General features: G+C 44.5%; 1 protein-coding gene across 2 annotated transcripts in view; it reads left to right on the top strand.

Annotated features, from left to right (window-relative positions):
* TMC3 (transmembrane channel like 3) overlaps positions 1 to 16,929 on the top strand; it is a 97,318-nt gene extending 80,389 nt beyond the window's left edge. Inside the window, exons 23-25 of one of the 2 annotated variants that reach the window (XM_085849482.1) lie at positions 5,169 to 5,298; positions 6,827 to 7,018; positions 15,880 to 16,929. In XM_085849482.1, coding sequence (XP_085705608.1) covers positions 5,169 to 5,298; positions 6,827 to 7,018; positions 15,880 to 16,501 — 944 coding nt within the window. In that variant the 3' untranslated portion in view covers positions 16,502 to 16,929. The remainder of the gene's footprint in view (positions 1 to 5,168; positions 5,299 to 6,826; positions 7,019 to 15,879) is intronic. The other variant, XM_085849483.1, reaches the window with a different exon arrangement.
* The last annotated feature ends 1,758 nt before the right edge of the window (positions 16,930 to 18,687 follow it).

Here is an 18,687-nt window from a genome sequence, read left to right as displayed (position 1 = left end):
ATTACCTTCTTCACCGCTGTGAATAAATCCCACAATGGTTGCATCATCCACAAACTTTATAATCAGCCAACTAGGCAGTTTTCAAGAGATGGAACATAATCGTGGGTAAAAAGAGAATCCAATAAAGGGCTTGCTACACATCCTTGAGGAGTTCCAGTATTCATTGTGATCGAATTTGAACAGTGAGATCGTAGTCTGACGACTTGTAGCCTATCAGATAAAAATCAAAAATCCATTTGCACAAAGAACCATCAAGACCAAGAGCAAGTAATTTCATCTGCAATTTTAACAGTTAAAATGGTTTGAAAAGCAGAATTAAAATTTATAAAAAGAACCTGAGCATAAGTGGTGTACAAGGTTTATCAAGGAGCTGTAAAACATAATGGAGAGCGAGTGAAACTGCATCAACAGAACGATTTACATGGTACGTGAACTGAAAAGGATATATATATATATATATATATATATATATATATATATATATATATATATATATATATATATATATATATATATATATATATATATATATATATATATATATATATATATATATATATATATATATATAACGATCCTGGAAGAACAGATTTTAAAGAACTCAGCACATGATGTTCAAATGTCTTCATAATGATGCGGGAAAGTGTCACTGACCTATAACCATTCAGGAAACTAACCGTGTATCGCTTTGAAACGGGTACAATGATTGATTTCTTTAAATTATGTGGCACTTGACATGAAGTGAAAAAAGAAACTTAAAACACCATCAAGTCCAGCGGCTTTCCTCTTGTGCAACCTTGAGAGCACACGCCTGGTATCAGTCGACGATCATAAAAGGATGATGATGATGAACATCATAACTTATGTTGGGTGAAGAGCCCTGGTGATCAAAATGGCTGTAGAACTGGTTCAATTGGTCTGGTAAGGTAATATCATCCAACACAACAGATTTGGACTTTGATTTGTGGGGAGCTATTTTCTGGATTCCTTTCCACACTTCTTTTGAATCACAGGTCAATAAATTATCCTCCAGCTTTTGCTTATCGTCCCGTTTGGCCACTTCAACTGCTTTGTGGAAATCAGACTTTGCATTCTTTATTCCATACATTCCCTGGAATATCATGCCGATCTCTTTGCTGAAAATTCCTCCCTCTGCCGTATCATCTCTCATCCTTCAGACAGGCAGGCAGCAGCCTCTTCCCTCTCTGCAGAGCTAGATAGGATCAGGAGCTGGTCCAACACTTGGAATATGTATTTCAACCCTGATGAATCTCACACACTGACCCTATCTCTCTGAAAGGACCATCTGGCAAAACCTCCCATCTACTTTCTAAACGAACCACTTGAAGAGGTTAAGCCACTCAAACCTTTGGGCCTCATGATCAGCCATGATCCTTCTTGGGCTGACCATATTTCCAAAATGGCCTCCAAAGCCAGCTGCTGACTGGGCATCCTTCCTCATGCAAGGTCTTTCCTTGGCCAATCTGAACTTTTGACAACATACAAGGTCTTCATTTGCAGCATGGAATACTACTCTCCCCTTTGGGCTGGTGCCCCTGCTTCACACCTTGCCCTTCAAGGCACTCAAAATCATTGGGATCTACCACAACATGTTTAGGTCTGTTCGTCTCACATCACAGACAAGTTTGGGGCCGGTCTGTATTCTACCGCCACCTTTTTTTGGCTTGCACCCTCTGCCCTCTCTTGGTTCTGTCCCTTCCAGGTTTCTGCATGGTGCACATGGTCTGCCAGTAACCCTCTTCTTGTTAAACTCCCAAAATCCAGGCTCACTGCTCACCTCCACTCATTTGTTCCTTTTTTCTCTCACCTTTGGAACCAACTTCCCCAGTCTGTTTAGTCATAATATGTTTCCCTCCAGCGCCAGCTGTTCACCACTACCTCAGGTCATCCCCCATCCATACTAATGATCTCTTACACCCCCACATGATCCCATTCCCAAGCACTCCCATTTCCAGGTTACTGTGATTTTCCTTCCTCTCCCTCACCTCGTTTTGTTTGTTAGTTGTTGGTTGGTGTATTCCTTTTCTATTTCATCCTCATTTTATCCTTCCTCGTCTTGCTATGTTTCATTCACCTTGGTGTGCAGCTTGTTCTCCCCCAGGTGTCCTTCTCCCCCTCCCCTTGATCTCACTCTCACTTCTACTTTGCCGTTCGTGTTTCCCCCTTTCCATTTTGTTCCATCCCATTCTGCACTATCTCTTCCACAAGCCTCAACAATGTATATAAAAAAGCCTCGCATCTCCACCTTTACTTTCTCTTTGAACCATTTTTTGAGGCAAATGAAGAAACAAAGGCAAAGGAAAAGGTGCACCATGAAGGAAACCACAAAAAACCACAATCTTGCGATAAATTCAGCGACAAAATAAACCATGACCATAAGGCACACAGTAGAGTTAAGCACAAGGTCAAATGTGGAGTACTGATCGGAACGAAGACAAGTGGGTTTATGTGAATGATACAACCAGGAACAGTCTGGGACACCAACATGCCAAGACTTTTGAGAAATCCCTGTGTGGCATTGGTTTAGGCGAATCCTCAATGGGCCTACATTTGCAGAAACCAAACACATGTCCAAACTGAATGAATAGAAGCAAATGCCAGACACCGAATGGAACGCTATTTGGAAACAAACTGTTGCGGTTCTGTAAAACCGCATGCCTCCAAGGCAATGGCACACAACATACAGTGATCCCAAGGCAGTTATTTCAATAGTATGTGTATTTGTTAGTCCCTTCCATATGTATCGTGGGTAAAGGTGAAAGATGCGTTGCGTGGAACTCTTTCAGTTAGATATCTTATCTCTCTTTAACCTTTAACCCTTGCAGTCCTTCCACTCTTTTTCTTCTACACCCCTTTCTCTCACCTGAAACAAGCAAGCAAGCACTCACACGGCCCAATAATGATGAAAGGAACACGAAGAGCAACGTGGATCCTTTGCAGTACGCGCCCCAATTTGCCATTCAAAATTGCGCGCCAATTCTCAACCGCCATTTTGCCTCAGACCTTTATTCTGCTCACCAAACAATACCATGGTCACCACAACCACTTCATATGACGACCAAAAATCCCTGCAACAACCCACGCTTACATTTCCCAATATGAACGCAACCTTTATTCACCATCTCATTACGAGGAACTTCTACCTCTTCCCCACAATGCAATGAAACAATACTCTCTCACTACAAATGCCACAACATGTTCGCACTACTCTACAACCGCTGTAACTGCTACATGGTCATCAAACTCTCACCATAGCCAAGAAGGACCCGGAGGAGACATAGGTCGGGTTATTTTTGGGCATTACTTGAAGCACAAACGTGCGCTGGAACTCGTTTAGGGACCATGTTAAACTCGGAGCTCCGACGCATGACAGGGTCAGCGAGCAACTGAGCCATTTTTCACGTCCGGGGCCTGGCGGGGTGTGACTATAACCGCTATGGATCAATGGGGAATCGTAATTTCACTTACTGCCCCATTTCATCCGATTTTTGTCTCCTCCCCTCATCCGGGGCTCATAAAAAGAGCAGTTCAGAGCAGTTCATAGCCACAGTTGGAGATCGGAGAGCGGTTGGAGATCGGAGAGCAGTTCGGAGTTGGCAGATCATCGGGGACAGGGAGAGGATGAGCCGGAGCAACACTCACCAGATATCGGACCTCGCCAGGGACACAAGCGGCGCAGAGCGAGGGGCACCGCAAGTCCGTGTGACCAAGCGTGGGGTCATGCGTTTCTGCTGCGAGCCGGGGCTGCTCCATTCCAATCGACGCTCATTAGATTAAATCAACACTTACACATACAGATTCTTACATGAATAGGATAGGGTTTTTCTTCTCACACATCTTTCTTCAACCATCTCTCTTTCTCCCTCGTCTACTGTGGACGCACAAAAGAGCAATAAACACAGACAAAGCCCAACTGTTCTTTTCAGGGCAGGACCCAAGAGTGAACTAAAAGAGTGAATCAAACTGACCTGCACCTCACATTTTTCCTCTTGCGCCATGCCGCACCCTCCACATTGCATTACACTCGCACCTCACACTCCCACACCATAGACATCCTCAGTATTCCTCCCTCTTCCATTTTCCTAAGCATTCTGGGCTACGCTGGTCTACTGGCCACGCCAGGTATTGAGAGGTCGTTATTTCTCATCTGTTTCTTTCTCTCAAGGCTATCTCTAATTTTCCTCAGGTTTTTGTGTGTGTGATGCCGCCTGTCATAGCGCAAGTTAAGACTGTATAAGAGCTAATGGGATAACTCTGCACCGTCTCCTTTTGTAACATTGTTTGCCTTTTGCCGCACCCCACAAATTCCTTGCTTTCCCTGCTGTATATTGCAATAAACCTATTTACTGTGCCACATAACTTTCATTGCATTCTGGTTTTAAATAAATGTGTTGTTTAGAAATGTTCCTAGCTCATTTTTGTCTTTTCCTCCATTAGTCCAGCATGACCTGCACCTGAGCTTAGCCAGGACGTTATTCCCCAAAAATCTGTTTCATAGCCGGTGCGTACTTGGCAGCACCGCTCGGCTGCACCTGATCCGGTTGGTAATGTGAATATCACAAGTACGTACCGAGGGCATGATCCCCGGTAAGGAGGTCATGTGTCCTTAGGTAAACGGTTGTTAAACAACTTTTAATTGAAACAACTTTCAAGGTAAACCTTAGATAAACGGTTAATGGTAAAGGACCCTAAGTCACGTGGTCAAGTTATTGGCGTTCGCGATCGATTAGCAACCCTCCATGACACTAAGTTATTCGTGTGCGACGGACCGCGATTCCCAGTGAGTCTGGAGAGGAACCTGAGACAACCCCTCCCTCGTGGTTCCCCCGCAACACCGGGGCCACCACAATACAATAGGAAAAGGCAAACAAGAAAACCCAAACAAAACCAAATGAACACAGACAGGGAATGTATAAATGCTGTTCAATTACATGCGTGAATTGAATCCAAATGAATGGTGTTTAATTGGTTGATCAGATTTGTCTTAATGGGAGTGGAATGTCAAACTGCTAATTAATTTATTGAGTGTTCATTATAATAAGAGTCCACTGCACTTATTATGTGTGAAAAAAAACACAAACTTTTAATTGAAACAAATGAACAAAAGTGATTTTTCTCTGTGTATGTGTGCACTCTATAATTGATAGTCGTTGACTTCAAGAGTCCAAGAACAAATCATCATCGGATTCAGCCCACAAAGACACAGGCAGCACTGAGGACGGCAAAGTGGATCGAGGACCCACGGCGTCCAGTTTGGATCCCTCATAAGCACTCAAGGTGATGCATTCGTGGAAATGTGAAAGAATTCTCAAAAACTTTTCAAAAAAAACACTCTGAGCATGAAGGAAGTTCTTTGTTTTCATGGTTGGACTCCAACCTGCATTTATGTCACTTACTTCACAATGTAAACAAAACAAATAACAACACCTGACAATGACATACCGGAATCACTTGATGAACATGTTTGATCCTGTTTTTGTTATCACTTAACCTCCGCCACTGAAGGTGGACAGAGGGAATGTTTCCACCCCTGTCTGTCTGTTAGTTTGTAAACAAAATATCTGAAAAAGTTGTGGACGATTTCAGACGAAATTTTGGGGAGAGCTTGGGTGCATGCCAAGGACACAATGATATGATTTTTGGGAAGATCCAAATCCGGATCTGGATCCGAGAATATTTTTCGTGATTTTTCACCATTGAGCGATCAGGCCAAAGATGATATATAGTAGGATATCTCAAAACGTTGTGGACAGATTCAGACGAAACTTGGTGGTTGGTTTGGGTATGCAACAAGGAATGTCTGGGGATCTTTTAGGTCCTCAGGGTCTTTTGGGTCCTCCAAGTCCTCTGGGTCTTTTGGGTTTTCAGGGTCCTCGAGGTATTTTGGGTCCTCTGGGTCTTTTGACTATAGTGAACACCCAGTCGTGTTAAAAGATTGGCCTTTAAAACCCAACTCAAATCGTGCTTATGAAGGGGGACAGACAAATACACAAACACACATTGTGTTTTATATCAGTAAATATAGACTCCTGGAAAGACAAGTTCAAGTCATCAAGTCTCAAGTCTATTTCCTTAGCCTTTTAAATAACAGACATAGAGAGTGTGGTGTGCTAAAACCTTTCTGAAAGTTTATCATCGCGTTGGGCAAACAAACCCAGACTGGAGAGCTCAACGTGAGCTACCTCTGCACCACCCTGTCAGACTGATTCATTCATTTTGTGTACTGCCTGTGGCTGCTGGTTTGCACCATTGCTGGAAGAGCAGCTGTGCTGCCCTCTGCTGGTTAGGGCAGGAATTTGTAATTTGGTCATGGTGTCGACAAATACCCACGACTCTTCGTGAAGGACACCAAGGGATCTTTAACGTTCACTAAGGAATGCCAGCAGACAGGATTCCCATTTAACGTCCATCCAAAGGGCAGCACACACACTGATGAAGCACCCTACCTGTGAAACATGAGGATGACAGTTTATAGCTGGGTCGGGATTCAAACCCAGTCGAGACAGCTTAGAAGCGAGTGTGCGTACTTTTAGGCCATCCTGCCAGCCTTCTCAAACTGATGATTTCCTGTACATTTAATCTTAAAGGTCACGAGTGGGTGGCAAAACATTTTGGATGACCCTTACAATCAGCAATACACTGGGTCGCATATTTGGATTCATGAAGTAACATGTCAGAACTCTTTTGATATTTACATTGATCATTGAGTAAATAATTGACACAGAACCTTTATCGAGTATATTATTATAATCACTTGCATGGCTCATAGATGGATGCTAATGTTATTGCATCTCTGTTTCTGCAGGAATCGTGCCCATGAAAGATGGGCAATGGCAACCGGAATCCCAATGATGGCTCGTCCATCGGACGGCGTCTGTTTTTCTGAGGAAGCTTTCGATCCTGAGGTGTTACAGCCTATCAGCAGCAAAGCACAGAGAATATTAGGAGTGGCACCAATGTGTTACTATGGTGATAACCTCATCCCACGTCCTGTCAGGTATATTGCACAGTTGGTATTGTTTAGATAACATTGTTGTATTCGTGTAAGATTGATGCAATATATGACAACTGCCTTGTCTCAAACGAGATGGAGATCACCCATTGGTTTGTTGCCTTTTTACTCTCTATTACCTCACTCTTCTCGAAGCTTTGGTGAAATCTGAGGACTGAATTTACAAAAGGCTTTCAGCGAGCATCTTGCTAACCCATGCCTAACCCTTAAATGGTGACAAAATTGTAAGTGCACAGCTAATCACCTGTCTCAATAGCAATTGACGAAGGGAGATAAACAGCCGTTTAGTTGGGTGCATCTAAACAGCTGATTAACCTGTGAAACACCACACGTATCTCCAACATCCAATTGAAATTGTGCACCTGCATAGAATCGCAGCACCACGGACAATTGTTGGAGGAGTTTCAGCACATTGCTCCTCATTGTAGCTTGATCCAGGTAATCTTGTACTTGATTCAGCAGCCAATGAAATGATTCCTTCGAGAGTCTAATGTCGGACAAATTCGATAATGTCATACTTCTCCAAAGGATCGCATCTATCCTCGAATATTCTCAATTCATGTTGGTGAACTGCCCTACTCCTCTCCTCTTCAGCCTCCTCTTGAGCTAATTCAAGCACTCCGGTTCCCCTCCATATTCACCGTCCCATGTAAACTAGCAATTACAAGCCATGCAATGCTTGCTTTAAGGTCTTCGACGCACTCTTAAACATGCCTTCGCCAATGATGTGTAAAAGTTTTTTTCTTATTTAAAAGCTTGTGATTTGGTTTTGATCCACATTAGATAATCACTCTTCAGTAATTGGCGTTTAACTCTTAAAACGCCTTTCCTATATTCGGCCCTACTCATTGTGCTTTGTTTAACCTCCCCTGAATGCCTAATCAATTCTGACATCAATGATGATGTGTTAGGTTATGTAAATTAATAACTCTATTTTGGTTTACTTCCCAGTACACCCACTACTATGTAGTGTCAAATAGTTAGTGGGGTTTTTTTTGGTCTACAAAATCTAGTCTTCTGGTCGTGAGGTATTGGAGGGTAAAAAGGCAACACATTGACAGTGCGCTTCAAAGTGGCCACAGTTGGACACAAAAAACAAGGGAAAGAGATGGGGGTAAGGGGGATGGAGGAGAAGAGAGGAGGAAAGAAAAAAAAAGTAACCTGCAATTAAGAGGGTTGGGTTCGGAAGAGTTTTTGATTTGATATCCCATACTCTTTACAGAGCATTGGTGCTGCCGTAGCAGTTTCTTGGCAAGGTTTATACTGGGTAGTTTGCCATTGCCTTCTCAGCGTTGTTTGTCCATACTCCATCCTTTGAAATGCTGAGCGTCAAGCAAGGAAGCAGCATGTACCATTTTAAGTCTTTGGTATGACCTGGCCATGGTTTGAACCAATGACCTCCCAGACTCAGTGCAGACCCTCTATAAGTAACCATTACGCCACCGCGTTAGCAATGGTTAATGGGGGAATTATTTTTTTTGTATACATTGTCGAGGCTCGTATAAGAGCTAACACACAACACACAACAAGGGAGGGCAAGAGACAGGAGGGGTGGGAGACAGAAGGACAAAACAGTGGGGAACAGAGACATCAGGAGACCTGTGGAAGGGAGAGAGATGCGTGGGGAACATGGGGTAAACAAGATGTACATTACAGGGACTTTCAGGAAGGAAAGCAGGGAATTTGAAGGAGGTGGGTGTGGGGTGGATTAACGGGGGTAGAAAAGATCGGGGTTTTGGATGGGGGAAGATTGGAGGTGGTGGTGAACAGCTGCTTTGAAGGCCTGGAGGGAAAGATGGGATTGAAGGGAGTGTGGGAGTTTATTCCAAAGGTGGGGAAAGAGGAATGAAAGAGTGGAGGTGAGCAGTGATTCGTGATTTTGGTAGTTTTACCAGAAGAAGGTTGCTAGCGGACCTTGAGCACCCTGCGGAAATATGGGGGGGGAGACATATCGCAGACAGAGCAGGGGGGGGAGACCAGAGAGAAGATGGTAGAAGACAGAAAGACTACCGACCAACCTGCGGTGATTGAGTGAGAGGCACAAAGACTCAGCCTCACCGCGGGAGATACCAATGATCCTAAATGCCTTGGTTTCCACAGTGTGAAGCCGAGAAAGGTGAGGGGCAGGAGCACAAGCCCAGAGGGGAGGACAGTACTCCATAAAGCTGCGGATGAAAGCTTTGTATGTGGTCAGGAACTCAGGTGGGCCGAGGAAGGACTTTGAACGACAGAGGATTCCCAGTCGGCGAGTGGCTTTGGAGGCCAGGTTGGAAATGTGGCTTTCCCAGGAAAGATCATGGCAGATACTGAGAACCAACAGCTTGAATGAAAGGACTTCTTCCAGAGGATTGTTGAGAAAGTAGATGGGCGGGGGGGGGGGGGTTCTAAACGGTCCTTTCGGAGAGACATAGTGAGAGTGTGAGATTTGTCTGGATTGAAAGACATGTTCCATGTGTTGGACCAGTTTGTGATTTTTCCCAGACCTGTAGAGAGCGAAGAAACTGCTGCTTGCCGGTCTGAGGGATGACAGATGGTACGGCAGAGGGTGGAGTCATCAGCAAAGAGATAAAGAGGATTTTCCTGAGAGTTGGAGAGATTATTGATGAAAACCAGAAAAAGAACAGGGCCCAGAACACACTCTTGAGGAACTCCAGCCTGGACAGGAAGAGGGGAATGGGAGAACTCCATTTAGGGTCACACGGCTGTGACAGGAGAGGACGTCTGCAAGCCATGAGTGGAGATGGCCTTGGATACCATAGGAAGAGAGCTTGGTGAGCAGGGCAAGGTGCCAGACCATGTCAAAAGCACGCGATCTGTCCAGGGATATGGCTGATTTCATGTCCGGCATTGAGGACATCCATCCATTGTTGGGAGAGCAGAAGCAGCATATCCAGGGTAGCGTGACCTTGTCTGAAGCCAAATTGATGATCAGAAATCAAGCCATTGGAGAAGAGGAAGGATTTAATGTCTGAAGCAATGATGGATTCCATAACCTTGCTGATGATTGGGAGAAGGCTAATTGGTCTGTAGTTGCAGGGATCTGTTTTTGTACCTTTGTTATGCAGAGTGGTAATGTTTGCTGATTTCCAAGCAGATGGCCTTGAGCAAATGAGAGGGTGAATATAACAGAGAGAGGGTGAGCAAGAGCAGAGGAGAAGGTTTTTAGGACACGTGGGCTGATGCCGTCTGGACCGGTTGCAGAATCTGAGTTGAGGTTTGACAGCAAACTCTCCACTTTGTCAGAAGAAAAGGACACAGAGTCCAGGAACAGGTCGGTATGACTGGGTAAGGTGGGTACAGAAAGCAATGGGTTTCGGACACAAGATTTTGATGTAAACACCGAGTTTAAGTTTTCAGCCTTTTGACGTGCGGTATCAGCAGTGTGGCCATTTGAGGTAAAGGAGGGGAGGGAGGGAGAACATACACCAGAAACAGATTTGATTAGACACCATCAGGATTTGGAGGAGGGAGAGCGGTTTGAGAGTTCAGACTTGAGATTAGAAAGATGTTGTTTTCTGGCTCTCCTGAGGGTAGACGCGCACTTGTTCCGAGCTTTATCGAAGGAACTGAGATTACCCTCAGTTGGGTTTGCTTTCCATGAGGCAAAGGCAAGTTGTTTCAGGACAACTGATTTGCCACAAGCTTCAGTGAACCATGGGCGAGAGGAAGGGTAGGACAACTGAAGAGGAGAGGGGATAAATCTGTGCATGAGGGAGAGCAAGTTTCTTTGAAAGAATTCTCAGGACGTGTTGATGTTGGAGAAAGTAGCGATGGGAGACCAGTCTAGAAGTTTGATGGCTGCTTGGAGACCCTGCCAGGCAGCCTGACTGAAATGCCAGACTTGACGGCACTGAGGTGGTTCTCTAATAACAGCCAGAGAGATGTCAAATGAATAAAGATCATTGGTCAGGATGGGGGATGACATGAGATGGTGGTGCATCGCTCACTTGAAACACTGGAGGGAAGAGTGGGAATGATACACCCCAAGAAGAAAGTTTCACAAGAAAAGAGGAATTATGGAGTGGATGTGTGCGGTGAGCCTGGATTTTTGGAATATGTCAATTTTGGGAGTCAGCCAGGAGGGGGTTACTGAAAAAATCCTGGAGGAGCTTGCGGGAGCTAGATCAGAGGAGAAGTGGTAAACAGGCCACCAACCAGTTTGCAATGTGAGAGTAGCAGGCTTTGTGCTTCAGCCTCATCATGGGAGATTTCAATAATATTGAGAACTTTACATTGTCCTGTAAACTCTGCATTTTAAATTGATTGGGTATTGGTGATGAAGCCAAAAAGCAGAAACACATGTCCACGATTTGGGTGGTGCTTCCATTTCCTCTATTCTTTTATTGCCCATCCAAAGTTGTCGAGATGACATCAAGAGCCATCCACAATGTGTGGAATGGCATCACATGCACAACAGACAAAGTGGGACATGCAGATTTAACCCATCCCTGATTGGCATTACTAAATGCTGGCGTATCACCCTGAATGGCAGCTGGCGTGTCACCGACAATCCGGTCATGACAAGGTAAAACTCCTGAGAGAGCACAGTTTCCAAAAGTGTGGAATAAATATCCACTATACTGCTGCCTTCAGCTGCATTTGAAATCCCAACCACTGGGACCCTAGTCTGGCATCCTTGCCACTCGGCCACCGGACGAGACAGCTCAAATGTAACATTACAAAGAACGTAACCAACGTGGAGTCTGCTTCTTATGGGCAACATTGAAATATCTGGAATCGATATTTAATTTTGTGGTGCCATCCATTTATTATGCACCTCAAAATGGTGCAGTTGTTTGTGCACACTCTCATTACATGCACTCTTCCTCCACCCCACCACACTCCGATCTCATCTAAACATCTTAACCACCCTCCCCATTCCTCCACACTTCCTTAGCCTCCTCCCACCCCCAACCCCACAATGTATCGACATTCTCTTCCTTTTCTCAATTTCATTGTGTCAACATACACACACACACACACACACACACACACACACACACACACACACACACACACACACACACACACACACACACCTCAGGCCCCTTCCCTTACTCGATAAATGGTACGTGATGCTGTAATCTGTCATACCCGAAAATTATAAGCCTTTATTTTTTTCAAAATACTTATTTTTTTATCAAGAGGAATTTTTTTTATTAGATTTTAGGAAAAAATCAAAAAACTTGTTTGAATCCTGTTTCTCACATGTGCATCACCATCCTTTCCACCTAATGCCCCTTCTCTGTGCTCCATACTCTACTTCCCCCATGTACTTTGTGAAATTCCAAGTCCTTTCTCTTTACCTCGATATGTACCTTGTTAACATTGCATTTACATTTATCTCTAAGCTGTCTTCCTGTTGTGTAGCAGAGCAAGGTGTAGATCTTTAACATCCAACAACTAATGATATCAGAGGGGGACACCCAGCTTAACATCTATACGAGGTACGGCACACTTTGTGAGGCAACACTGTAGCTGTAAAACACCAGGATGACAGTTTATAACTCGGTCAAGATTCAAAACTAGGCTAGAGTGGACACAAATTTTGTGGAATCATGTGAGGCTGCCTTTTAATATTAGTAGAGGTGGGAATAAAGAACCAGTCTTGACATGAGAGGGCAGCTTGCAGTCCCTACCAATTGGAGCAGAGGAAGAGCAGGAGACATTTTCAGGGAAGTTGGTTATCATCAAGTCCAGAAGGGAGGATTTGCCATTGGGAGAAATCCGGGTGCAAAAGTTCACAGATTGAGTCGGTCCCATGGAGTCACATAAGTCCTTTGCTGAAGTGTCATGGCTGGTGAGATAGGTACCAACACCCAGCCAATTGGTATGGTGACAATTGAAATCACCACGATGAGGAAGAGAGAGTTGAGATAAGATGGTCCATGTTGGCAAAGAGGGAGATGTAAATGGAGTCCTCTGTGTTCGGAGGATGGTAAAACACAATGACAAAGAGGTGGGAGTGGGGGTCAGGGGGCAGAGGGAGGCACCACTTCTGGCTGTGATCCCTGATCCTGGGGGTTGGAAGGTATAAGATCAGTACAAAGACAGTGAGAAATTGAGTTCTTGTTGAAATGTACAACTACACCACCGGGGTGTAGCTCAGGCCTATCAAATCGGAGGAGACAATAGCCGGGGAGAGACACTGAGGAGTCAGGGACGTCCTGTTGGAGGAACGAGTCTGTTAAACAGATGATTCTTGGTTTATCGGCAGCAGCCTGGATGGAAGGATGTCAGGTTGGAGTGGTGAACTCGGATGTTTGAGGTCCACACAGTTATAGATCGGGGGGAGGAAGTATTGGGAGGGTTTGGGATGGGGGAAGTGGCTTTGCAGGGACAGGATGAGATGGAGGCTTTCAGGGGATAGGTTTGAGTGGGGAAAGGGGGAAAGGTTTTATCCCCACCACACTCCTGGGAAAGGTGGGGGTGAAGGGAAAGCATTGTGGGGGTAGGGTGAGGGGAAGGCAGAAAGGGTGGATATGAAGTTTCGATGGGGATTGGGGGGGGGAGGAGCGGAAAGAGGTGACTTGAAGTGGAGGGATGCTGATTCCAAATTCCCAACTTGGATAAACGGAGATAAAGATTACGAGATGGGTGATAAGAATTTTTGTTGAAGGCACACAGAAAGGTGATGCTGTTGGTGTGGGAGGAGGGTTGGTGGACCAAGCGCTTAGCTGACAGACTGTTTGGGAAAATAAATTTTGTGAAGAAGAAGAGAAATAGATGGTAGTGAAGTAGAATAACATGTGGAATATTGCTGACGAAGAAATAAGGAAAGTGAAACATTTCAAAACGCTTTTATAGGATGAAGGAAAAAGCATTTATGTTCAATGAAGATTCGGTTTGGTGATATTGAGAAAAGGGGAAAAAAGAATGGACAAGAAGTACAGGCAGAAGGAAATTGAAGTAGAATGAGATCACTGTGGAGTAGAAATAAAGTTTTTAGCCTGTCCCCTGTGCAAGCGGGAGATGGGGATTTGCAATCGTGTGTGTGTGTGTGTGTGTGTGTGTGTGTGTGTGTGTGTGTGTGTGTGTGTGTGTGTGTGTGTGTGTGTGTGTGTGTGTGTGTGTGTGTGTGTGTGTGTGTGTGTGTCTGGGCCGTAACTTTTTAACATTTGAGATTTTGTCATCAATTTTTCAACAGCCGTCACTGAAGCCGATTGCTTTTGAGGTCAAGGTCGCCTAAAATCGTCAATATCTTTAACCTCCGCCATCGAAGATCGGAGGTTACTGTTTTCACCCCTTTCTGTTTGTTTGTTTGTTTGTTTGTGAACAGTATTACGGAAAAACTCCTCGACAGATTTCGACAAAACTTGGTGGGGGGATTAGGTATGGTCCAAGGATCATGCCATTAGATTTTGGACTTGGTCCAAAATCCAATATGGCCGCTATGGCGGCCATTTTGAAAAAAATTTTGAATTTTTTTTTTTGCATTTCTACATATTTTAAGTGATTTCCAACAAAAAACATGCCAAAATTATAATTGCGGCTGATTTTGGAACTTCAGGTGGATATACCCACGTAAAATCAATTTCTGTCTCAAGGAATCTAGTTATGACAAATGAATTGAGTATGTAAAAGTTAAAAGTAAAAGGGAAAGTTGCAAACTATAACTCTGTGAGCACTGTTGACGTCAAATTGAATGAATAGGATATCAGGTTCACTTGAGTGACCTAGCAGTATTGGCGGCGGAGGTTTTGCACTCTACCGAGTGCTCCCCCTCTAGTTTTTAGTTGTTTTCGTAATGTTTTGCATACGAAAGAAGAAGAAGAAGTAGTCAGTATACAAAGCAGATGCAGACAGGCTTTGCATTTTCAGATGCATTCTAGTTTTTGTTTGTTTGAATTTTTGGATGCGAGGACGGGAAAGAGGATAACGTTGAGGTTAAAAATATTTGGGAAGAAAGAGGAAAAACGAGGAATTTTCTGTCAAAAGGAACAGGATTTTGACAGTTGCTTTCCGAGGAGTGGCTAAAGTAGGCCTTGAACAACCTTAAAATGAATTCGACAAATATAGCACAACCAAGGTAAGATTAACATGGGAAATTGGATGGAAACACAAACAGCAACACAGGGCAAAAAAAAAAAAAAAACAGAAAAACACAACGAATCCGGTTCAGAACACTCATCTTTAATGAGGTTGAAGCGGTAGTGGCAGATTCGACCAAGTGGAAAAATCCCCGAATCGGAAGTGTTGTTTTTTTCATTAATGTTTGTGAAGATCTTTGTGAATTAAAGAAATGAGTTGAGAATGAATGATAATGAATGACATTTAATTATTGTTATTTGAGGTCGTTTTGAGAAGGAAGAAAGGGAATGGTTTTTGGTTTTGAGACAGGGTAGAAAGGGATGACTTTAACGAGGGGTAATATTTAGCAAGATGTGGGTAAGGAGGTAGGGCCTGTCAAACACATGGTCAATAGGAAGCAACATAGACAAACATAACATAAGGTAAAGTGTTTTGTCATTTGTGTTTTTTAACACGTTACAAGGAAGGACTTGAAGTCAGGGTGGTGAATAATGGGACGAATGTAATGGAGACACAGTGAGTGGGGTCTGGGAAACATTTGGGGGGGGGGGGGAAAAACAAGTCAGCCCAAAACAGGGCCTGAGACGCAGCATCAAAATAATAGCACACAATTCAAAGAATAATAGACACATAGAGAGAACACAAAATTAACGGCAGCACTGATGAATCTGGAATGATTACTGAGCTTTTTTTTTGGAAGCAGATCACTCTGAGGACTGAAATCCAAGCAACTTGGAAACCAGAAGCAACCATGACTAGGAAACCGGAATCCTTTCCTTGTGCAAGATCCAACTTTTGCATTTATTTGTGTACAGGTACATATCTCGACATCCGTATCACCTCCATCATTTCCAGACAGAGGAGACAACGCAGATGATTCCGCTTGAAGAGCGAGGCCTGCCGGGCGGTCGTCCACGCAGGCCTCATCGTGCTCCATGCAATGGTCCACCGCCGCTTGGTCCCCGGCCTCGTCGCCTCGTTGATCTCCAGTCGGCAGTGTTTTACGTCGGAGATTCGGACGAGGGGCCACCATCACCACCTTTTGCAACAGCAGCAGCCACAGCTAAAGCTGCACCTTCGAGACGCCGTACTAGCCCAGTGATACCCAGACCTTCGATGTCAATCTCCAGCCGAGATTCCGGTCGAGTACGAGCGACGAGCAGAAGTGGTGGCAGTGTTACAGCAACAGCGGTAGCAGGGATGGAAGCAGTTGTCACGGAGTCAGACTCCAGCAGCGATTTACAGCTGAGTGGTGGCACAGACCAATATCTTCAGATTCATCCTCGAAGAACAGAAAGCAACGAAATAGTTCAGGATGATGTAACACCAGCTCTCTTGACCATTTCGCCACCACCTCAGGACACTCACCCATCTAAGGGAAGGCCACGCCGGCGGTGGAGTCCACTTCCTGCAGATCTTGTCTGCACCAATGTTTGAAATTTGGCAGTTATCACAAAGGAATGTCATTGTCTAACTATTCAAGGTTTGTCTGGTGGAAGTGAGTTTACCGCAACGTGTTTTCTGTCCCTTTCTATCATGCCTTGCTGTTGAAGATTTATTTTTGCTTTTGAAATGCCTGAAACTTACCTTTTGTTTTAAAGATGAAGGAATTATTTTTGTGTTTCAACAGACAAAAAGGGTCATGGACCTCTCCTTTCATACAATGCTGATCCAGATGTATGTGATCAGTTTGCTGCTTGTAAAGTTGATGATATAGTCACATTTTCCTTATACAGTACTGTACTGTGATATGAATAGCACATGCATAGACTGGTTGTTTCGGCTTACAATAACATGAAGTATACGTATCACTGTTTACGTATTGTTTTGTCACCTTGTGATTTTGGTAAACTATCATTTACTCAGATTGTCTGGCTGTGATTGAAACCAAGTTATCCAGAGGTTTAAGCAACCTGAGCTTGACCTCCACTAACTCTAGATCTCACTTCAACCCAAAATCTGACTCCACCAACCCAAGCCATACTGCCACCAACGATAGCTCTCAATGCACCAACCCTTGCTCTCGCTCCACCAACTCTAACTCCACCTCCACCAACCCTATATCTCACTCCAAGAACCTAAGCTCTCGCTCCACCCCCCTAGCTCTTGCTCCACCCCACCAGCTCTTGCTCCACCTCCCCAGCTCTCGCTCCACCCCCAGCTCTCGCTCCACCCCCCCAGCAATCGCTCCACCCCCCAGCTCTCGCTCCACCCCCCAGCTCTCGCTCCACCAACCCGAATTCTAGTTCCACCAACCCGAGCTCTAGCTCCACCAACCCGAGCTCCAGCTCCACCAACCCGAGCTCCACTCCACCAACCCGAGCTCCACTCCACCAACCCTACATCTTACTCCAAGAACCCCAGCTCTACCTCCAGCAACCCTAACTTTTGTTCCACCAACCATAGTACTAGCTCTTGCTCCACAAACCATAGCTCTACCTCCACCAACCCTTGTTCGACCTCCACCAATCCTAGATTTTGCTCCACCAACCGTACCTGTAGGATCATGAGATAGCATAAAGTATTTTGTCTCAACATTCACAAAGGAGAATGTAGGAACCGTAGCAAATCTATGAGCTAGCTTATGACTGGGAAATTTGGTTCTGCAATCGATCGATGCACTTCACCAATCTGTCTGGTCCGGTGAACAAGGAAGGTAGCAAGCAAGTACTAAAGGTGGAAGTTTACAAAACTGCAGGTCCGTGGGTAGCCAAAGACATTGCTTGTGGGTATATCTAATAGTCAGGAGATGATTAGCGAGAGTGAATGTAGGATTATTAATTTAATTAAACTCATCTTGAGGTAAAGGTAAACAGAAGGTAAGCACACCGATCTCCAAGCTATCCTGGGTATGAATCCCAACCCAGCCGTAAACGGATATCCTGGTGTTTCACAGGCAGGGCGATTCATCAATGCGTACGCAGTCCCTCGGACGGACGTTAAACCCGACGTCCCATCTGCCGGCCTTAGTTGCTGGACGTTAAAGATCACACTGCGTCTTTCGAGAAGAGTAGGTGAGCTATCGTCGGCACCTTGAACAATTTCCAAATTCCTGCCCGAACTACTGCTGGGAGAGGAATAGCAAACCGCCCAGGTATGAGTCTTGCCAAGAAACTCGTTCTGTAACAGAATAAGGGTATGGTACAGTACATGGGAAACAGAAGAAATGGATAAATCGTTAAATCGTTCGATTTAATAGTACTAAATATACTGCACTGAACTTACGGTTGAAACACTACTCGGGCTTGAGTAGGACAACTGTATCGAGATCTTGTCCCATTTGGAAATATCCACCAGGGGGTCATGAGGTCACTGTACGTAAAATAAATATCTTATAATTAAATTAGGAAATATATGTGGGTGGGTGAAGGTAGTTCCGTGCTTGTGGGTCAATATAATCCATATTTTCAGAAATCTTTGATTATGATGATACAATTATTGTTTTATCATTCGCCGCATGGTGACAAAGTGTCCAGATAAATTGGAGAATGATGGATCCAATTGATTTGTCCCGTTAATTGTGTTGACGCGGCTCATGAGGAGGTCGGAGGAGGGAATGAGGAGCAGAAGAGGGGCGGGGGGTCCGCAATGTAAAAGGCATCGTTTATAAAGAGTCAGGGCAC

The sequence above is a fragment of the Eptatretus burgeri genome, chromosome 12, assembly GCF_056783735.1.
Source record: "Eptatretus burgeri isolate ZD-2024b chromosome 12, Ebu_testis_v1, whole genome shotgun sequence".
Classification (NCBI taxonomy): Eukaryota; Metazoa; Chordata; class Myxini; order Myxiniformes; family Myxinidae; genus Eptatretus; species Eptatretus burgeri.
Note: the sequence above shows the minus strand (reverse complement) of the source record. Positions and strands in the feature narration are given on the sequence as shown.